General features: G+C 42.6%; 1 protein-coding gene across 4 annotated transcripts in view; it reads left to right on the forward strand.

Annotated features, from left to right (window-relative positions):
• RORB (RAR related orphan receptor B) overlaps positions 1 to 20466 on the forward strand; it is a 388295-nt gene extending 367829 nt beyond the window's left edge. For 3 of the 4 annotated variants that reach the window (XM_045042487.1, XM_019815772.3, XM_019815771.3), the window contains 2 exons: positions 744 to 856; positions 12957 to 20466. In XM_045042487.1, the coding sequence (XP_044898422.1) occupies positions 744 to 856; positions 12957 to 13112 (269 nt within the window). In that variant the 3' untranslated portion in view covers positions 13113 to 20466. The remainder of the gene's footprint in view (positions 1 to 743; positions 857 to 12956) is intronic. The other variant, XM_045042488.1, reaches the window with a different exon arrangement.
• The last annotated feature ends 557 nt before the right edge of the window (positions 20467 to 21023 follow it).

The following is a 21023-nucleotide window of genomic DNA, read 5'->3' on the forward strand; positions in this document are numbered from 1 at the left end:
GTGTTCAGATGGATCATTTCCAAGTTCTTTTCCATGAGTATTTGTTCATCATTTGGAGACTCTAGATGTCTCTTCATTGAAGCGCCAACCTGAGGCATTGATGTTGGGCTGAATTTTGTCACCATGGCATATAAAGCTCCTTGGAAGAAAGGAAGGGAGGAGGGAGGGGGTGGGAGGGAATGAAGAGAGGGATGTTGGAAGGAAAAAAGAAAAGAAGGTAGGATGGGAGGAAGGAAAGGAGGGATTATCTTATCCACCATTTTAAAATTCCATGTAGAAAAACAGCTTAGTTAAATTTGGGGGATTAAATTTTTGAAACTGATACATGCAGATTCTATGAATTATAGCATAGCTTAAAAAGGGAAGGGGAATTATAGTTTAAAAAGGGAAGGGGATTCCTGAATACAAAAAGCAGTCCTGTGCAGATTTTCTTACTTCCATAATTCATTTTCTTCGTAAGTCACTGACTTCTACTTTGAAAGAATCTAAGGATATGTCCCCCCAAAAGAGTGAGAGATGTAAATGGTCGCAGGCAATAAAAAAAAAAAATACTGGTGTTTATTGGAACCATTGGGTTCTAACTACTTCCATCCTCATTTCCTGTGTCAATGTATCTGACATTACTGTCATCAGGGTATTTCTTATAAAATATGTGCGGTTATGTAAACGGAAACTAAGCACTTCTATACGTAGGTAAAAGGTTACCCCTCCTCCCTTCTTACCTAATTCTTTTCCTTTGTCAGACCGAGCCTGGCTGATAGAACCAAGGAAGGTCCAGAAGCTTCAGGAAAAAATTTATTTTGCACTTCAACATGTGATTCAGAAGAATCACCTGGATGACGAGACCTTGGCAAAGGTACGTCCTCAGATCGTACAGCTGTGGCCACTCAAAGCACAGTGGCCAAAAAGGGCTAGTTATAAAGCAAAGGCATTTATCAGCAGCAACAATTTCTGGAAGTTACCAAAGGTGCATAAATGTTGAGGTGGCCATTTTAAAAGGGAGACTAGTAAATTATAAAAGATTGAGAAGAGAATGACTTTCTTAGGAAAGGATGATACTGATGGATCTGAACCCCAGGCATAGGAAGACAAGCAAAGAAACCTAGAGCGTTTTATCTGAAGAACAAAAGCATGAAGCAGGGAATCAAGCCTTCAAAATTGACATGTGATGAAAGAGGAGACTTTGTGTCACTTCAGAGGTCAGATGCGGGCCAAAGTTAAGAGCAAGTAGATATTTATTCAAAATAAGAGAACTATAAAATGATAAGAGGGGCGCCTGGGTGGCTCAGTTGGTTAAGCGGCCAACTTTGGCTCAGATCGTGATCTTGTGGTTCGTGAGTTCAAGCCCCACGTCGGGCTCTGTGCTGACAGCTCAGAGCCTGGAGCCAGCTTCGGATTCTGCATCTCCCTGTCTCTCTGCCCCTCCCCCTCTCACGCTCTATCTCTCTCTCAAAAATAAACATTAAAAAAAATTTTTTTTTAATGATTAAAATTGCTGACTAGAGGGGTACACCATGGTGAGGTTGTGAGCTCCCTGACATTGGTCATAGTCTAATAGATACCGCTTGGTTTCCTCTCAGGTGTCTTGTAAGTCAGAGGATTATCATTTTTTGCTTTTGTACAGATGTTTTGAGGTTTAAGATATTATAGTGCATGAATTCTCACTCCTTCCCAGAGTAGAACGCTAGACTGATTACTTGTACATTTTCCTTCAGTTCTAATCTTTTCACACAAGATATGCCCTGGGGTCCCTTCAAAATGGTGAAGAATCCCAGGGGCAAAATGCCACCAATTTCTCGGTTCAGCTTAATTAACAATAGTGATCTTTAAGAAGAGATGTTTACCGGAGTAGAATCCTCATAAGAGGAAGTATATTCTCATGATTGATACTCAGCATTATTTTAGATCATAAAGTATCTTTGATTTCTTAAGAACTGGACTTTTTTAGCCGGTAAGCAACTAGGAAATGGGGCATATTCTTGGTTAAAGATGATAGGAATCCTAGTCTATATTTATAAACATTAAAACCCTCCCACTTTGCTCTTAAAGTTCTTTATTTTTAAAAAAGGGGGAAGACTCTCTCTGAGATATTATCAGATATGACTTCACACATACAGAGGCTCCTTTAAAAAAGAAAAAACCTCTATGAATCAAATATGCTGTTTCATTATGGTGACATTTTTATTCAAATGAACACCTCATTTTACAGTGAAGAGTGATAGTTATCTTTGGTAGAACTTTCTACTTTTTATGTGAGCAAGGACAAATCACCTGGTCTCTGCACCTCAGTTTTCTTTGGGTCTAAGGCAAACCTTCCACATGCTTGCAGATCTCCTGGGCAGAAAAGATGGTTATAGAAATAAATGCATCTGTTTCTATAATCGCTCTGCAGAATATACCATAAATACATCTGGCCACTTAATGGAAGGGGATGTTTCCTGCATTTCGGATGTCCCAAAGACCTCCCCGTATTTGCCGTCTTAAAATTAAGGCCTTGATGTGAGGATAATGAGGATTATCATTTTTTGCTTTTGTAGAGATGTTTTGAGGTTTAAGATATTACAGTGCATGAATTCTCACGCTGACACCATCTTCTACCTCCTGGTGTTCTAAGGGTGGCAGTCGGAGGCATTTGCTATAGAAAGGAGACAGAAATTGAAGCATGAAAGATATCTAATGGCAACAAAAAATAAAAATAAAACACTGACTGTGGGTCACCTCCCCTCTCCACTCGCCATCTTTCAGGGGAGAAGTACACAGTTCAGTCCTATTCTTATAAAGTGTTGTAAAACTGGGGAGCAGAGAAAGAGTTAGGAGAGGATTATTTCCTGTATAAAGTTCACTGGAGCCAGATGACAAAGCATTGCTTCCACAGGTCATGTGTAGGTAGAGGGGTTTGTGTGGCCCCTCCTTGTAAGTCAGCATTTTAATAGGATGCTCTGTGGAGGGACCATGAAACTAAGGAGGGACCACCAGCTAAGGTGGAGGGACCATGAAACAGAATGAGCGCTGGATTCTAGTTTATCCCAGTCCTGAACTTTGTGGCTTTGGCTGAGTCATTCTACTTGTCTAAGTCTCGGATTCCTCAGCTGTCAAGGGCTGGGGGTGGCAGGAGGGATGGGTGAGTGTCTCAGGTTCCTGACTGCTTTAACCCTGTGAGGACCCTGTGCGATCGATGTATAGGCACACCCTCTCATCGTGCCCGCTAAGAGAAATCATTTTATTTGTCTATCCTACCACAAATTCTCATCTTTGCAGAAATTCTCCTTCTGCCTTCATAACCGTGGAACTCTTCCGCCTCTACAGTGCCTCTATAACAGTGCCAACCGTTCTTAATATTTGTTATTTATAGACCCCTTGGGGAGCCTGGCAAACATCATGAAACCCATCTCTAGAAAAATGTGCGCACACCCGACTGTGGTATTCAAGTCTGCGGTAGTTGGGGTACATCTGCCTTCTGGGTGATGTGCAAAGACTTTTTATAGTGCCGACCAGTTTGCCCCTGAAGGAATGTAACGGACATCAGGTGAGAGAGGCAGGGCTCGGATACAGTCACTGGGCTTCATCCTGAAAGAACAGTCTCCACCACACTTCAGCCATGCTCACTTCCTGAAATGAAAGTTCAAGTAGCCGTGCCTTATCCTTTTGACCAAACTTGGACCTAGGGACGGTATGAGAATTCAGGAATTCTGTATCCACTCACTAGACAATTTCAATCCCAATATAGTAATCATTTTGTTGATTTAGTTATTTATATTTTTAAAAAAACCCCTTTTGGAGAATTTAGTTTCCTTATCAGCATCGTGATGGTATGTAGCATATTTATAATAAACCATCAGAACCATTTCCTAGCTGAGTGACCCTGCAAAAGTGGCTTAACTTCTCTTTGCCTCAGTTTCCCATTTGTAAAATGTGACTAAGGGTAGTGTCAAGGTCATGCGGTTATTGTGAGGACCGAGTGGTATTACGTGCAAGCAAGCTGCACGTCCATAATAGGTACGGTATGTAAGTGCTATTGTTGTAGCTGTAGACAGAAGAAATTCTGTTTCGGCAGGGAAATTTTTATTCGAAGTGGTGTTTTTGAGTTAATTACGAATGGATGAAAACTCAAAAAATGGAAGCTGGGGGCGCCTGGGTGGCTCAGTTGGTTAAGCACCCAGCTCTTGATTTCGGCTCAGGTCATGATCTCACAGTTTGGGGGATGGAGCCCCACGTTGGGCTCTGGGCCGACAGCACAGAGCCTACTTGGGATGCTCTCACTCTCCCTCTCTCTGCCCCTCCCCTGCTCATGCTTCCTCTCTCTCTGTGTCTCTCAAAATAAATAAATAAACATTTTTAAAAAATGCAAGTTGGAGGGCTGAGGAGATGGGGTTTGGCATTCTAAGTGATGGGGAAATGATAAGAGGTAAGAAAGTACAAGGTATGTTTGAACTCATAAGTGATGGTTAGATCTGTCTGCATCCTGGATTTCAAAAGCCAGGAAACAAGAGGACACTGGTCACTTTCGCTAAGCTCATAAAAATAAAAAATGAAAAAAAACCCCACAACATATATATTTTTAAGCTCCCATCTGTTCTCTGAGTTTCACTTTCCCTGTCTAGGAAATGAGTAGGTTGGATTGGCTGGTCATTAAGGTCCCTTCTGTAGAATGTTCTTTGACTCCAAGAGAGAAAAACAAAGCTTGCTCCTGACATCTTCATTCATCCTCTAATACTCAGTGCAACGGACTCATTTTAAGGACTTTTTCGTAATTCTACCATTACAGCTAATAAAGAAATAGACTGCTCTCACCAGGTCTTAAAGCTTCAAAGTCTTGAAGCTACAGTGATCTAGCTTAGGATGATATTCTGGCCCCAAAGCTGCAAAGAGCACAGTGTTTTTGAAGCCCCCGGCCGGAGCTCAGCATTCCTGTCAGGCCTTCAGCCGGGGCTCCATCACCTTGTGCTTTGGGTGCTGTGGTGGCTCAGTCTGAGGTGTTTACTTCCTGGGAGAGGAGCGTGCTGGGGGAGTTCCTGTTCCTGTGGTTCTTTCTCTGCTCAGCTGAGACCAGCATGACCACTGCCAGGGTGTAGTGACTATTTCAGCTGCAGACTGGTGACAATTCCATTCTCTGGCCTCTGGGCTTCCTTTATGACAAGTCACTAAATCTGCCATTTTTGTTGCTCAGACCAGAGGACAGAGGGTGAAGGAAACAAAGGAGCCAAGTTAGTTCGGGCCAGGTTGTGGCAGCACACTCATGGCCAAAGGCAGGGCCTTGATCCGGACGACTTGCTCACATCCCAGCCCTACCCTAAGTGCAGCGTCTGGGTCAGGCCATAGCTGGAGTCTTGTTTGGTAAAGTCTTCAGCCCCTACTGTTGAGTCTCCTGGATAATCAGAGTCGTGAGATATTAGGCAGTATATTTACTTTTCCTAGCACTCCTGTAAAGACACGCAGCCCTCCTGAAGGTATGTTCTTGCCCCAGGCTGTACTGAGAAGTTTACAAGTAGCAAACTCCGTAACAATACATATCCAATGGAAAGGCGTGGAGAGCTCGTAGGGCAAGTCGGACCCCCAAGCTCACTCATCTCGCCATAGGCAGGGACTGGAGGGAGTGCCATTTTATTTTACCACAACTTCAGCGACGACCATGCCTTCAATGCACTTCTCCAAACAGTGTTCAATTGCTCGTGCCTTGTCATGCCCTATAGATGGGCCACGCCACCCTTCTGGGTGTTTTTAAACATACAGCTCTGTGCCAACGGAACTTCTAATTCTTCTAGAATATGGAGGAGTCTAGTTATTATGCTAAAGCTCAGAATGTCTCTCACTCCTCTCTTTCCTCCTATTCCTGGATGGCCAAAAAGTTCTTACCTGCGCCTGTGGCTTTCTCTCTTCCACTCTTTTTAAGCCTTTGCTGCCAGGGAACGTGTTCCACCACAACCCTTCAATCCATAAGGTAGTCGTCTAAGTTTGCACCATGTTAATGAAAACACAGGAGAGAGCTCAGGTAAACTGTGGAAAGAGATTGTCCTGAACAAGAACAATGTTTGCACCATGTGGTGACAAATCTGTTTCTTTGAGGTTCATTTTCTCAGATCTGGAAGGCTCTAGCCTTCCCAGAGAGAACTGTGAGAGGTTGAGCTGGGAGAGGTACAAGCCAACAGATACACTAACGTCTTAAATCCTGAGGCCCTTTCTAGCATAACAGCAGCAAAACTGTACTGTCAACAGAGAGAGGGAAGCCTCTCTTTCTGCTGTAACAGAACCAAGATAGTAAATAAAACCTTACAAGATGGAAGGCTTAGACGGCCCTATTTCACATGTTAACAAATTGAAATTTTACCTGAAAGGAGTCGTTCGTGGTCACTCTCACATTAATGGTGTGCTTCTGATTTAGATTTAGGAAAAAAAAAACAACAACCACCATGTTGATTCACAGAGTCTATGGAACAAATCCTGACTGAGAGATGGATGAGAACCGCACAGCGTCATTTACATTGACCTTCGTTGTTTTCTCAATGAGGTCAAAACAGACTATGTCCTGACTAATAATGGAATGTTGCTATCTAAAGTCTGCTTTCTTCTTGGAAGACACTAGGTGTTATACTAGAATTCTTAATAGGTGGCTTTAGGGACTTGGGGTCACTTTAAAGAGCAGTCTGTCCAGCAAGTACTTGGGAGCCCCTACCCAAATGATGAGCCTCCTCATTCCTCTTTCTATTTGGCTAGGGCTTTGTTTCACACTTGAAAATTCCTGTGCTTTCTGGGGTGCCTGCGTGGCTCACTTGATTAAGCATCCAACTCTTGATTTCAGCTCAGGTCATGATCTCATGGTTCATGGGATTGAGCCCCATGTGGGGCTCTGCACTGACAGTGCAGAGCCTGCTTGGGATTCTCTCTCCCCCTCTGTCTCTGCCCCTCCCCTGCTTGTGCACTTGCTCCGTGCATGCTCTTTCTTTCTCTCTCTCTCTCAGAAATAAATAGATGTTAAAAAAATTCCCATGGGGGCGCCTGGATGGCTCAGTCGGTTGAGCGTCCGACTTCGGCTCAGGTCACGATCTCACGGTCTGTGAGTTCAAGCCCCGCATCAGGCTCTGTGCTGATGGCTCGGAGCCTGGAGCCTGCTTCCGATTCTGTGTCTCCCTCTCTCTCTGCCACTCCCCCGTTCATGCTCTGTCTCTCTCTGTCTCAAAAATAAATAAAAACATTAAGAAAAAAATTTTTTTAAAAATCCCATGCTTTTTAAAGTATAACACATGCTGAAAAGCTCTTAAATGATAAGTAGATAGCGCAGTGAACGATCACAAAGGTAACATACCCACATAACCACTTCCCCGGGTGAAACCGGGCACCCCAGAAGGCCTACTTAGCCTTCTCCGGCTTCCTCACAATGGTATTTATGCTTTAAAATAACCCAGGCATAGGCAAAACTATAGAAAGAAATTCAGCACGTCGCTCAAGATTTTAAATTCTGAATCCATACTCAAGAAATACAGCTTTCTTCTGGGGTAGTTTTCCACCTCAGCATATGTTTATTAGGAGCATGTGCTCTGTGCCAGATGCAAGGGAGAAAGTGGTGATGACACATGGTGGTGTTCCTGAGCGGTTCCCCTGCAGAATTCCTGTGAAGGATCAGATTATTTTGGTCCATTTTAGCCGTCCAGAATTTGCTGGCGTGCGCCACATGTCTAACACCCAGACGTCCCAGAGGTTCTCCATTAGACTACCGGTCCGTAAATGAAAAGAGAGGTCTTGATGCAACTTCCCACACGTCAAGTTGGAAGTTGGTGCATTCATTAGAAGTCTGTAATAACAAGTAATAGGAACCAACTCACACTAGCTTAAGCAAAAAGAAAAAAATAAAATAACGGAGAGAGATCTCGTGGAACCTAAGGATGAAAACTCGGCCACCATTCAGGGTGGCCCTGGAACGAGGAATCGGAAAGCCTTCCTTCTTCTCCCCCGCCCTGAATACCAGCTGAGTCTGCTTCCCTGGTCCGTGTGGTGAAACACAGCTAGCTCTCAGCTTCTTCACTTACTGGAAGTTTCTGCTACATTTAGAAAGTAAGCTGCTGGCTCTCGGTCCAATTCCAGATTTCGACCGCAGATGAATCAATGTCCACTGCCACTTTAGTTGGCCAGCTCCACATGGATGCCAAGGATGGGGTGAGGAGGGGCAGGGAAGGCTTATGACCTGATGAATATTTCAAATCCGATATTCCAATTCTAATCCACGTGTCTAGGTCTAGCTAAACATAAAGAAATAAGGAAATAGCAAAATAAAAAATATAGAAAAAGCGAGTGAGCAAGTGAAATGGATATAGTTAGCCTCACTTGATGTGCCCTGTGTTTATCAGTGATTTTGAAGTTTCTTCCACTTTGGTCAGACCATCGTTGGCTTCCTGCTTCAGGTTGGAGGGCATCGCAATGGCCGGGAAGCCCGTATGAACAAAATCACTAGTTTTACCCTCTGCATGTTCCATTTTCCATATCGAATGTACTAGCTATAAAATTGTGGATTTTCTCATAAAACCACTCCCTAGAAAGAAGCATAGGATTATTGGCCCTTCTCCAACAGCTGCTTTTTCTTCTGGTCAACCCCTGTAGGTATAAGCTAAAGCTTCCTTATAGGAAATGCTTGGTCATAAGAGAAAGAGGAGGGTGAAAATGCCTTTTTCTAGACCCTCTGTCTACTCCTGCTATGGGGATTATTTAAACATGAAGACATTTCATGATGATTTGAAATCGACTACCCCCTCCATCTCCAAATGCTTCTGGATCACCTCCCCAGCTGTTTAAAAAGTTGTTGAGCCATTAACTGCTGCGGAGGCTGCTCTAAACTCCCTTTGAAATGGGGGTCCCCCAGCTGCGGTACATAATATTAATGAGCAAGTAAGTGACTGCCTGCTGCTTCCTCCACCAGGCCCTTCTGGGCTCTGACAAGTGCTGCTGCTGTGTCCACATGGCCTCCTGGCCCTTCCCGCCTCCGGAGTGATGGATGCCCCTGTCTGTCAGAACTTCTATTTCCACAGCTGACTGGAGGCTTCTAAAACAGCCTCTTCCACGAGCACGCAGGTTAGGGTGCTCTTTGCTCAAGCAGCCCCATTGCCCTTAAGAAAAAGTTATCCTCACCATGTCGGCCCATTATACAGATGAGCAGCAGGGATAAGATCCAAGTCCCATAAAAGAGGGAAGAACTAGGACCCGAACCAGACGTTTCTTAAACCCCAGTTTGGAGCAGGAAGGAAGCAAGAGTCCATATTCACTTTCCAAAGCCGAACTCATGGCTAAATATTACCAGTGCAAATGAGCAACTACAGAAGGGTCATCCTCTTATGCATCTAATTTCTCATATCTCCCCTTCACTAAAGGAAAAAAAAAAGTTTTAAGAATTATATAGGATGCTACAGAGGGTTACTGGAGGGATTGTGGGAGGGGGATGGGCTAAATGGGTAAGGGGCACTAAGGAATCTACTCCTGAAATCATTGTTGCACTATGTGCTAACTAACTTGGATGTAAATTTAAAAAATTAAATTTAAAAAAAAGAATTCTATAGGCTTCTACTTTATACATCACAGTTTATTAGATCAGCAAGTTACTTTAATTGCTCCAAAAAAATGATCATCCATATGATGTTGCTTTTTCATTTCAACAAAAGTAAATGGCTGATTTCCCCATACATTCACACGTGACTCCATTTTCGGTGCTCAGTTAAGGGTTACGTTGGGTTCTTGCCCCCTGATCGAGCATAGCCTTGACTGTTCCTCTCTTTGAAGGAAACATTATGTGGAAACGGAAGCATAACACCTAACACGTATATGGCCACCATGTGCCAGGCACCGCTATAGACAGTTTGGATTGACCCAGGTAACCCTGACAACAATCCTCTGAGGTAGGGACCGTCTGATGGATAAGGAAGCTGAGAAGTTAACTGACTTGCCCAAGATCACACAGCTGTAAATAGCAGGTCCGCGATTCAAACCCAACAGTTGGGCTTTCTAACCCATAGCTTTTGTTTTTTTGTTTTTGTTTTTGTGTTTGTTTTATCACTAGGCTAATCTTCTCTATGTTGTATTTGTGTGTCATAGGGAACTCAGGGAATCCCATTACCGGTCCCCCCAGCAAACTAATAGAGCTAAGCAAATGGAACCTCCCTTCTCTGGGAATGATGATTCTGTCTCTGCCTCCTGAAAAGGAGCTGACTTTCCATTTGGCTCCCAGGACTGTTTCAAATTTGATACAGAATTTACTTTTCAATTTTGAAAATTAGTTGTAAATTTATACGATTTGAACCTCTGTAATAGTTTTTTTTTTTTTAAGTTTATTTATTTTGAGAGAGACAGAGACAGTGCAAGTGGGGGAAGGGCAAAGAGGGAGGGAGAGAGAGAATCCCAAGCAGGTCCCGTGCTGCCAGCAGAGCCCCACACGGGGCTCGAACTCACGAAACTGTGAGATCATGACCTGAGCCAAAACCAAGAGTCAGATGCTTAACCGACTGAGTCCCCCAGAAGCCCCTATAATAGTGTCTTTTAATGTCCATTCCATGGACCGAGTCCATCAGTATCCCAGGAGATGTTTGTTTCAAACGTGGAGTCTCAGCTCCACCGAGACTTACTGAAATAGAGTCCCTAGGGGTAGATCCCAGGAATCTGCATTTTTAGGAAGCACCCCAGTGATTCTTAGGCAGAGTAAAGGTTGGCAGTCATTATAGAATCACATCTGGAAGTTTCAGGAGCTCTGCATAGCATCAGTTCAACTGCAGATGATTATAGAAAGCTTTCAAAACCTCCCTGCATTCAATAGCTATTTCAGGGAGACCGTCATGTATAAGAAGTGTTCCAAATTGTAGTCTCCGTCTGTGTGAACCAGTTGGTTGAGAGAGCTTGGATGATTTCCCAAGGGACTTTAGCTATGTGGACACTGGGATAATCTTTACCTGTGAAAACACGGAAAAGACACCATTTTCCACCCTGGAACCAAAGTGACTCTTCGATCGTGTGATTCTTATCATCTTTCTTGCTTGCCCGAAACCCTTCCGACGCGTCTTAACATAGACTTGCGTATTCTGGTCACGTCCATCTCTCCCACTTTTCCCTCAGACCTGCTCACCCATACTGCTCAATTCTTCCAGTGCGCTAAGCACGACGCCATCTTTATGCCTGGCCCTGCAGCATATCATGGACCCCAACATCTGATTGGCTCTTGCTTTTACTTCAGAGCTCAGCTTAAATGGCACTTTCTCGGGGAGGCCTTCCCTGGGCTGACAGAAGAAGTCAGAACGTCCTTTTACCTACCACTTCTAGATCATTCCTGCATGGCACCCACCGCAGGTTGTCAGTCTGCTTTCGACTGTGTGGTAACGTTACTCACATCTGTCTTCACAAGGTGGCTGTAAGCAGAGAACCGTACTGTCTTGAGCATTTTGGCAGCTGGCAGAGTGCCTGCTATGAGTTTAAGTAACTCATAATGTTGGAAAGAAAGTCTGGATTCTCAGTCTAAAACTTAACATCCATTCCTTAAACAAAGATTTCACATTCTTCTTGCTACCCCTACCCTGGAAATGGAAAGTCCGCACCCCAAATTTCTTTATGTGTTCTAGATCCCTTTAAGAATATGTCAACAGCTCTAATCCTTATGGTATTTTGAATTGCTCATAGTGTGGTTACATAGTCATGCGTTGTTAAAAGGAAAGTGAATGAATGTGGAAATTTCTGATTTTGAAGGGCCACAAAGTAACTAATTATCTATTTGCTGTTTTACTCCAAAGGCTGAAAATTGCTTCTTATTACCGAATAGGGGAGGGGGCACAATGAGCCTGATGACTAGATGGGGTTTATTTCATTTTATTTTTATCGTCACTTTCAAGTGTTCCTATGGTCAGCTATATAAACTATCAGGCTTATCTTTTCTGAGAGTCTTCTCTATATGAGAACAAATCTGATTCCAACAGTAATTTGATCACAATGATACTTGGTTTTAAGCTAATTTTGACATGAAATGATGAATTCTACATGTTCCTAAATTATAAATATGTGAAAAGCTAGAGCTGTTCATCTTCTAAGAACGTTATAGCATTTTGCAAACTGTGGACATTTTAAAATGTCTTCTGCGTATTTGAACTCAAAAAATAAAATAAATAAAATCACGTCCTGCATGATACATATACAATCAAACCTACCAATGGTAAGTGGATATTCCCCCACGAGTTTTTTAAATGCCTCAAGGAAGCAAGTGCCAGTGACCTCTGAAATTCTCTCTTGATTAAATATAGGTTTCATTCTATGCATTACAGTGGGAAAGAACTAGAAAGATTCAGGCAGGCTAGTCCTGATAGTTATGGATCGTGCCTCGTACAGTTTAGGTCCTACCTTTCCTAACAACGTCGCCTTCCAAAACCGAGAATCTTGTGTTCATATCATAAAAATCTGTGGGAAATAATAGATAATATTAGCTCCCAATTGCGTTTCACACCTATAGTGTTCTTACCACTTTTATATGAATTACCTCAGTTTACACAATTATATGAGTAGGCCCATTTTACAAATAAGAAAGCTGAGACCAAGTATTTCACAGCCAAACAGCCATTTAGCTATTTTGGAACCAGGATTCTGACTCAGTCAGCCTGGCTGCAAAGCACCCACTCGTATCGATTAAACTCGACTACCTCCCATACACATTTTATTTAAGAGCAGTGACTCAGGAAGCTTGGCCCCGCTGGCTTGCCTTCTCTATTTTCCCGAGGGGGGTAGGAGGTGCGTTTTGTTTTGTTTTGTTGGGAAGGAGAAGCTGAAAGTGAGCCTTCTTTCTTTGTGAACGTCTTTTCCCAAAACCATTTTCCTTCATCCCAGGCCAGGAAGGGCCCTGATTCAGAAGCCAGAGCACTAATGAGCTTCCCCTTTTGTTTCTCCCCACCTCCCTACTCCCCGTCCCCACCCCCCCCACAACACCCAACCCTGGTCTCCCGACTCCGCAGTTAATAGCCAAGATACCAACCATCACGGCGGTCTGCAACTTGCACGGGGAGAAGCTGCAGGTATTTAAACAATCACATCCAGACATAGTGAATACACTCTTTCCTCCATTGTACAAGGAGCTCTTTAATCCTGACTGTGCCACCGTCTGCAAATGAAGGCAACGAGAGAACTGTCTCCTAGTCGTGGAATGCGTCACCATTAAGACAAAAGCAATGTGTTCATGAAGACTTAAGAAAAATGTCACTACTGCAACATTAGGAATGTCCTGCACTTAATAGAATTATTTTTCACCGCTACAGTTTGAAGAATGTAAATACGCACCTGAGTGGGGCTCTTTTATTTGTTTGTTTTTGAAATGACCATAAATATACAAATATAGGACACTGGGTGTTATCTTTTTTTTTAATTTTATTTTATTCGGGTATGTTTTGGGAGACAACTGTTTATAGAATTTTATTGTAGATACGTACAAGAACAGAGCGGTACTTTACATGATTACTTTTCCTGCTAATTGTTCAAATATAATTTAAGAAAATTCCACTTAATAGGCTTACCTATTTCTATGTTTTTAGATAGCTGATGCATGTGTAAATTTGTAGCTGTCTTGGAAAGCACTGTGCATGTATGTAATAAGCATATAATATCTGAGAATATTATATATGACTATTACTTATACATGCACATGCACTGTGACCTAAAATCCCATACATACTAACAAAGGAGGTTCAGTCAGGCTCTCTTATATTATTTACCTTCTGTGTTATATGTTACCTTTATGTTAGACAATCAGGATTTTGTTTTCCCAGCCAGAATCTTCAACTATCGTCGATGGCAGGATGGTACCAATTCAGAGATAACGTCTACAAAGGAATAAATATAATGCACGGCCTCTGTATAAGAACTCTGTTTCTATCAATGACATCAAAGCCTTGTCAGGATGGTAAATATCGGCGGGTGGGGGGGGTGGGGGGAATATTTGGAGCCATTTTCCTGTTTTAAGAATTCGGCCACAGATAATGTTGTGGAGTCCAGGACTTTTTTGACCAATCACTATTTCCTATTTTTCGCCAGGATACATAAAACACTTTTTTTTTTCCTTTGGATTTCAAGTGGGTAAAGAAACTGATTTTGGTGCTCACTGTGTTGTCACCAGAGAAATGCAGTCTGTAGGTTTGACCACCAGCAATTTTTTTCTAATAAAATTAGAGTCACAGAGGAAACCAGGACCCAGGGCCCCGATGCCATTTCATGTAGACATTTTTTCTCTAACCTGTTGTGTCTGGGTTTGATATTTTTTGTTTTTTGAGGGTTTTTTTTGTTTTGGGGGGCTTTTTTTGGCAACGAGGTAGAAAGAGCTTGGTTCTTTATATTGACTCTCTTTGCTACATTTGTTAGAAAAAGCAGCAATAAAAGGGGAGGCAGGATTTGATATGTCCTTCTAGCGGGGGGGGGGTCCTCTAATTTCTCTCAACTCCAAAGTCCTGTACTATAAACACAGAGCAAGAACTCGACAGATAACGAAAACACATCGGAGTTATTCCGTAGAACTAATACACCCCAAAGCCCAAACTATTTCCTATGCAGTTTGCAATTAGATCATCCGTCTGGCCTGGGATTCTTTCTTTTAGCAACTTGTCAAAAACACAGACTACAAGAGGGGATATGAGGCTTGGAGTATTAAGACTTCCTAGTATGTCTCACCTCTCCACCTGCTCCCCAAGCAAACTGAATACGAGAAAAGCATAAATCCCAAGCAGCTTGTTCTGCCTGTGCTCCAGAGGCCCTATGCCTTTGGTCTTAGCCGATCCAAAATTAAGAGTTTTTAAAAAGGAAGCCGGAGCAGAGCCTCACGCAACACAGTGACATTCACGCTCTCCTGTGAGTAAAGCCCAGCAGCCAGCTCCCGAGGACCCGCCCTTTTCTCCTCGTCAAACACACACACGCACACCTGCTCGGTATAGTTTCCATCGGTGGAAACCTTGATTTCCTTTTAATCTCTGACGCTCTCCTGAAGTTACGTGGTCTTGAGAGCTGTCTCCGCAAGGCCACAAAACCCCTCGTTGATGATCAGACAGTAGTGCTGGTCTTTTCTGTAGAAAACAGAGCCTTTTCCCACCTCATGATTGATGAATGCTAAACCAATGGGGAAAAACAAAAAGGCTTTAAAATAATGACTCTCTTTCTCAACTACTGTTATATTCAATTAATTTAACTACATTGAACCAAATTACCTTCGGTGTCTAAGAAGACAGCTGCAGACTGCTTATTATGTGGCTGTAGAGACTCAGTTCTTTTTGGTGTAAATGTCACTCCTGCTAGCTCTTTGTATAAAGAATTAATTCCAAGAGTCATATTTCCTTCTAATGGAAAGATTACTTTACTGATTGCTAGGAAAACAGGGTAATGGAAGGCGCTCAATTAAACCAAGCCGTTTCCAAATGCAATGTATGTTTTATGATTGGCTTGTGATAGGCAATGCTCAACGTGTCTGCTTGGTGTTTCCCTTTGAGCTTTGAACTTATGTCAAACTTTGTTTTCATTGTTCTGTTGGCCTAGTGTTTTCCATCGTCCGCCTGTAATTCCCGCTCAGTTGCAAAGGGAATCGTTTGTTTCCTCCAATTTACCTTAGAGGGTTTAAATTGGTTCTGTTGATGAAGTGGCTGAGAATTTTTTCCTCCCTGCCCCATGGGTGATGTAGGAAAAGGATTGCTCCCCACATTTGCCTCAGGAGGTACTCGATTTGAATGTGTTTGTCGTTTCTACTAGTGCAAGCATTTCACTGGGACCGCATGAACCTTTTGAAGCTAGGGGACAGGAAACAGCTAGCGACCGAACCAGAACAAAACAGTGGAAACGAGTACACGCTCAGCCCACTTCGGTTGAGAAAAGAGATTTCCATCTTTCGCCACAGTTGCCAAATCTGTCCGTTAAAAGACCACCAATCACATTTTCAGTGGTAACGACAAACGCCTTGAAAAGCTGCCTTTTTGAACATCTCCTGTGACTACATCTCGAGGTGTTTTGAAATTTTGCTAAGATCGCCTTTCCTTACCACATGCAATCTCTGTCCCTTCCCTACGAAGACTCACAAATGTTCACCACACCTTCATGGTAAAACGGGCACTGGAAGAAAGAACCCGTGATCTGTACGTTTCACTTCTTGCTTCGTAAATGACAATCACTGCTTGGCACAGATATTGCACTGTAACCACTCAGGGATGTTTCATTAAAAAAAAAAGAAAAAGAAAAAAAAAAGAAGGAGGGGGGAAAAAAAACAGGAAAATGACAACAAAACGTAAATGGCACAAATTAAATACGCCAGGGAGAGAACCTCTCTGACAAGGCTTTCAGAACAGTAGGCAGTAACTTTGTGTTGTTAACTGTTTGGACTTGTTGAAAAGTTGCACATGAATAAGGACAACTTAGTCTCATTTTCTGAAATCTGCTAAGAGCCAAATAATCCAGCTACCCTATTAATAGGAATATGTCTCTCCCAAGCAGCCCCCAGCTTCCTGTACAAGTCCTGAGCAAGGAAAATAAGAAACCGGAGTGGCATTACCTGAATCTGACAAGGGAGGTAAAGCTGTGTGAATTCAAATTCCACTGTGATTCTGGAGGGAATGCAGGAGAAGAAGGGATTCCAGATTTGGTTTCATATGCCACACAAACTCCTACTGTCCGTGACTTGGGTCATCTTTGTGTCCCTTATTCTGTGGCTCTTTTTTCCCCAGAGACTGAAAGCTGAGAGTAGAGGTGTCCCTTACAAGCATACCCTTTCTGGATTTCCCTTGTTGAAATACTGGTCTTCAGGACTCTGGAATAAAGGACCACAGTGTAGGCATACACAGAGAATGTGGTGGTCTCTTGGGTAATTCAACTTCTTGGACACAATCTGTGACACCCTAAATCACAGTCAACTCTGGACATGAATAAGAGATTCCGGGGAGACACCCATACATTTCCTATCGTAGCTGCCTTGTTCGACACATAACTTCACAGCAGTCAAGCTAAATTGTAGAAAACCACGCACATGGCTAGTCAACTCACGCTCACTCTCTACAGTCCCAAGCGTACCAGGCTTGAATGCAAAAGCGATTCTTCCGTCCCAAGGACAACCTAAAACTTAACCAGCTTTTTTCAAAAACATCAGTCAGATGCAAATGATATCAGTTCTGTTCCATGTTCTTTTTTTCCATTTATTATAGAAGCAAGGAAAAATTCCACTGCTATTGGAAATTAGAAGAAATAACTTTTCCCTGACTCTCTTTTCTCCATACACTTTCGCTTCCAATGAAGTTACTGCAATTGGCAGTGAATTCAGGCAAGGATGCCTGTGCCCTGACAGAGCCACCGTTCAATAGAACAGCCATAACTTGAAAGTATGCATCTGTAGTGAAACTTTGCACAAAGCCCCCTGTATAAAGAAGACAAAAAAGCCCACCATCTGCTTTAGACGAAGTAGTATTTAATTTTCTGTTTCCAGCTGTTAATAAAAGCAGCAACCTGATATGGGAAACCACATGGGCCTTTAGACAAGAGTTGACCACCTATTTTTGGAGGGGCAGGCAGGGGCCAGGTCTCAGGACCAGAGGCACGTGTTCCCTTAAAGCAAGGGTTAAAAATCCAAGAGCCTAAAAGGGCCAGGGAGCCGACGCAAATGAGCGCAAGCGGTCCAATGGCCAGCTGGCAAGGAAATGCCCCATCTGAAAAGGGACATTCGATATTCAGCTAAAGCACAAGTGTGGCTAAAGCTTCTGAATCTTATAACATCTGTCTGGTTGTAAGTGATGTCAGTTGATTCAGAGCTTAATGCAGACGAGACAAATACATCTCTGTGCAGAAAAAGGTTCACAGTTTGCAACCTCTGGTTTAGCACAAAATTGAATCCAAGGGCCTGTTTCCTGGCAGCAAGTCTGGCCAGACAGGACTCAGAATGAATTGGGGGGTGGGGGGGGGGGGTGGGCAGAACTCTTGCCCACTGATACTCAATTTGGTTTCCATATTTGACTATCACTACCGGAGGACATAGTAAGAGTTACGTTGAAAACACAGCAGTCTAAAAATGAAGACAATTCATTTAACGATGGCATATAAAGGACATTTCTATTTGCCTTGCCCAAACTCTTAGCTTCACAGAGCCAGGTGGTTAGATTTCTTGCCACTTTTTTCTGAACGTCAAATGCACGACTTTTACGTTTTTGAGTCTCGGTGTGTCTCTTTAAATGTGTGGCTTCACTATCTGTGACAAGTTTCATTTTTCCCTTAGTCGTATCCGCAGAATTTATCCTATAGTCGTGATAACGTAGTCCCCTCCGTGTTCTGAAGTGCGGGACCTCAGATTCCTATGCAACAGATGGAGGTCATCTGTGCACTTTTTGCCTAAGCTGCTGAGATCCCTTCGAAGTGAATTGGCCATAGTAGTCTTTGCCTCCTGCATGACTGTAAGCACGACCTCCCGTGGGTCAGAAGAAGCAGCTCAGTGATTGTTCTCATGGCCAAAACTAAAGCACAAGGTTACCAGAATTGAAAAAGCCCCCAGTCGAGGGAGGCACGGGGTGTCTACACCCCAGCTGGGCAGCGCGATCCCTGTATGAAACCGTACTCTTCTGGCGGTAGCTGACGGAGGACATCTGCATGCCTCTGTCGTGACACACGTTAGGTATGTCTGAAAAGCTACAGACCCCACACCCAAGCACAGTCCTGTCTCCTCCACCCGAGGAACCACACACACAAGAATGAAAACCACACCCACAGAAAACTGAGTATGTATTGTAGAAATGTAGAGGAAAAATAAAAATATTTTTTCAAATGTAATTACTTTTAATATATGCTTGTGGAAGGTCTAATACAATGTATGCTGTCTCTGTAATTTTTGCTGTAAATAACTGGAGACAGTGAATACACTGATTTTTCTATGTCTCTGTTTAAGCTTAAGACTTTGTAACAATTTTTTTAGAGGGGGAAAACCAACAAAGAGCAAATATGTACTTGCTTCCTTTCTGCGTGTTATGTACTTCTCAGAAACTGGTTGTAAACAGGTTAAGCATCTTGAACGGCCATTGGTGTCATGTGTACACTTCTTTTTGTAATACAGCTGAGAAAGGGACAGGGCTGTCGATTAGATGTGCTCCAAAGAATTTGTACTGAAGATTGGCCTCTAAGACCTGCAAACGCTATCTGAACTAGACGACATGAAAAAGGAAAGTTAAAAAGAAAACAAAAACAAAAGCAAAACAAAACAAAACAAAAAAACACATTGCCTGAATAAGTCATCTTTCCTTGTAGCAAATGGCTTTGTCCAAATCCTTTCTGCATGGACTAGCTTAAGGAACACAAACTCTGCTTTCTGATGAACAAAATATTTTTATACACGTTTATTTCGTATTAGTAGCCTGAGGTCAGATCACTCATTCGCTGAAGCCATAACTGACCTTCACCAAATAAATGTTGTAAAGAACCTGGGGGAGGGTTAGGGGAGAGCCCAAGAGGGAGGAAGATCGAAGGTGATATGAGCTCTAACAACACAGGCAGGAGCAAGTCCGATGAACCTGATGCTTTTCCTGCATCCCAAATAGGACTTTAAAAGGCTAGTATTTTATGATGATCGATTTATAATAAAAAAAAAAAAGATATTTAGATTTAAATGAGACTTTCCAGTATTTTTTAAATCCCTGACAATGCTTCCCTGCTTTTAGGATTGAGAGAAATGATTTTCATATGCTTCCAACATTCAGAAATTTAATTTTTATGTTAGCTCCAACCTGCACGTCTAAAGTGAAGAACGACTCCAAGTCCCCCAGCGGTTGGGGAACCGGGGACTGTCGGGGGCTCGGCTGTACCTACCGACCAGGATCGCACCTTGAGGGGCGGCCGTGAGGTGCACCTGACATCTCTTGTTAGCATGCACACCGTTGCTGGCAATGCACAAGAGTTGCATTGCCAAACATACATAAAAATAAAAGCATTCACTCTAAAAAGCATATTAATTGTACTTTTTTTTAAAAGAATAATGCCTCCCATAGTCACCATTGATTTTTCTGGAGCTTAATTACACTATTACCGTATATTACTATTATTATTGGCCTATAGAGGCAAAAGGCAAACCACAAATAAACCCAGTGACATATAGTTTTAAAATCTACAATTTTTCTGATCTCTCTCTCCTTGTTTAATATATAAGCCCTAATTTCTGTGTACGTGAGTAAAACTGCAGCCTGAGTCATTTAGGAAGTAAGCATTGAGTTGTTGTTTTGGGGTTTTTTTTTATTATAAATATACTAGAATAAAACAGCACTCCCTAACAATTAAAAAAAAAAGAGTTTTATATTACTTTAGAATGTAATAGGTTTTTGTCCTTATTTTATGTCCTGTAAATTATTAGTTGAATACTGTTAGCATTCCCTGATAATGCACACATGATTTCTGAATGTTTTCTGTAAATGACAATCAATGTTTATGAAGTTCCCTCCTTTAATGCTGAACAAAATTAAAAGAAGAAAAAGATGAAAATCTTGCCTAGTCGTTTTCTTTCCCCTGACAGGGAACAAGGAGGGAATGAAAAAGATAAATTTGGCTTTCAAAACATTATCCCATGGGCCCTCACCTACAGAGTTGCCCCTTTTCCAAGAAATCATGGGCAATTTCTTTCTGGCAATTCTTCTGCCCTCATGGACCTGGCCTGAGTTAGAAGTGCTCATTGAGAGAAGACCCACACTTCACTGTAAGTTACAATTAAAATAAAAGCAGCAGCGGGGCACCTGGGTGGCCCAGTCGGTTGAGCGTCCAACTCTTGATTTTGGTTCAGGTCATGATCCCAAGGTCATGGAATTGAGCCCATGCTGAGCATGGAGACTGCTTAAAGTTCTCTCTCTCTCCCCCACCTCTGTCCCTGCCCCCTGCTCATTCTCTCCCCCCCCCCAAATAAAAATAAATAAATAATGAAATTTAAAGAAATAAGAACAGCAGCTCTCAAAGATGGTGGCCCTCCTTTTCTAGAATTTTCATGAAAGAAAGCCCCAACTAGCAAAGCCATAGCAACGCCTCTGCAAACACTTTGTTGGAACCTC

The sequence above is a fragment of the Felis catus genome, chromosome D4, assembly GCF_018350175.1.
Source record: "Felis catus isolate Fca126 chromosome D4, F.catus_Fca126_mat1.0, whole genome shotgun sequence".
In the NCBI taxonomy this organism is placed as follows: Eukaryota; Metazoa; Chordata; class Mammalia; order Carnivora; family Felidae; genus Felis; species Felis catus.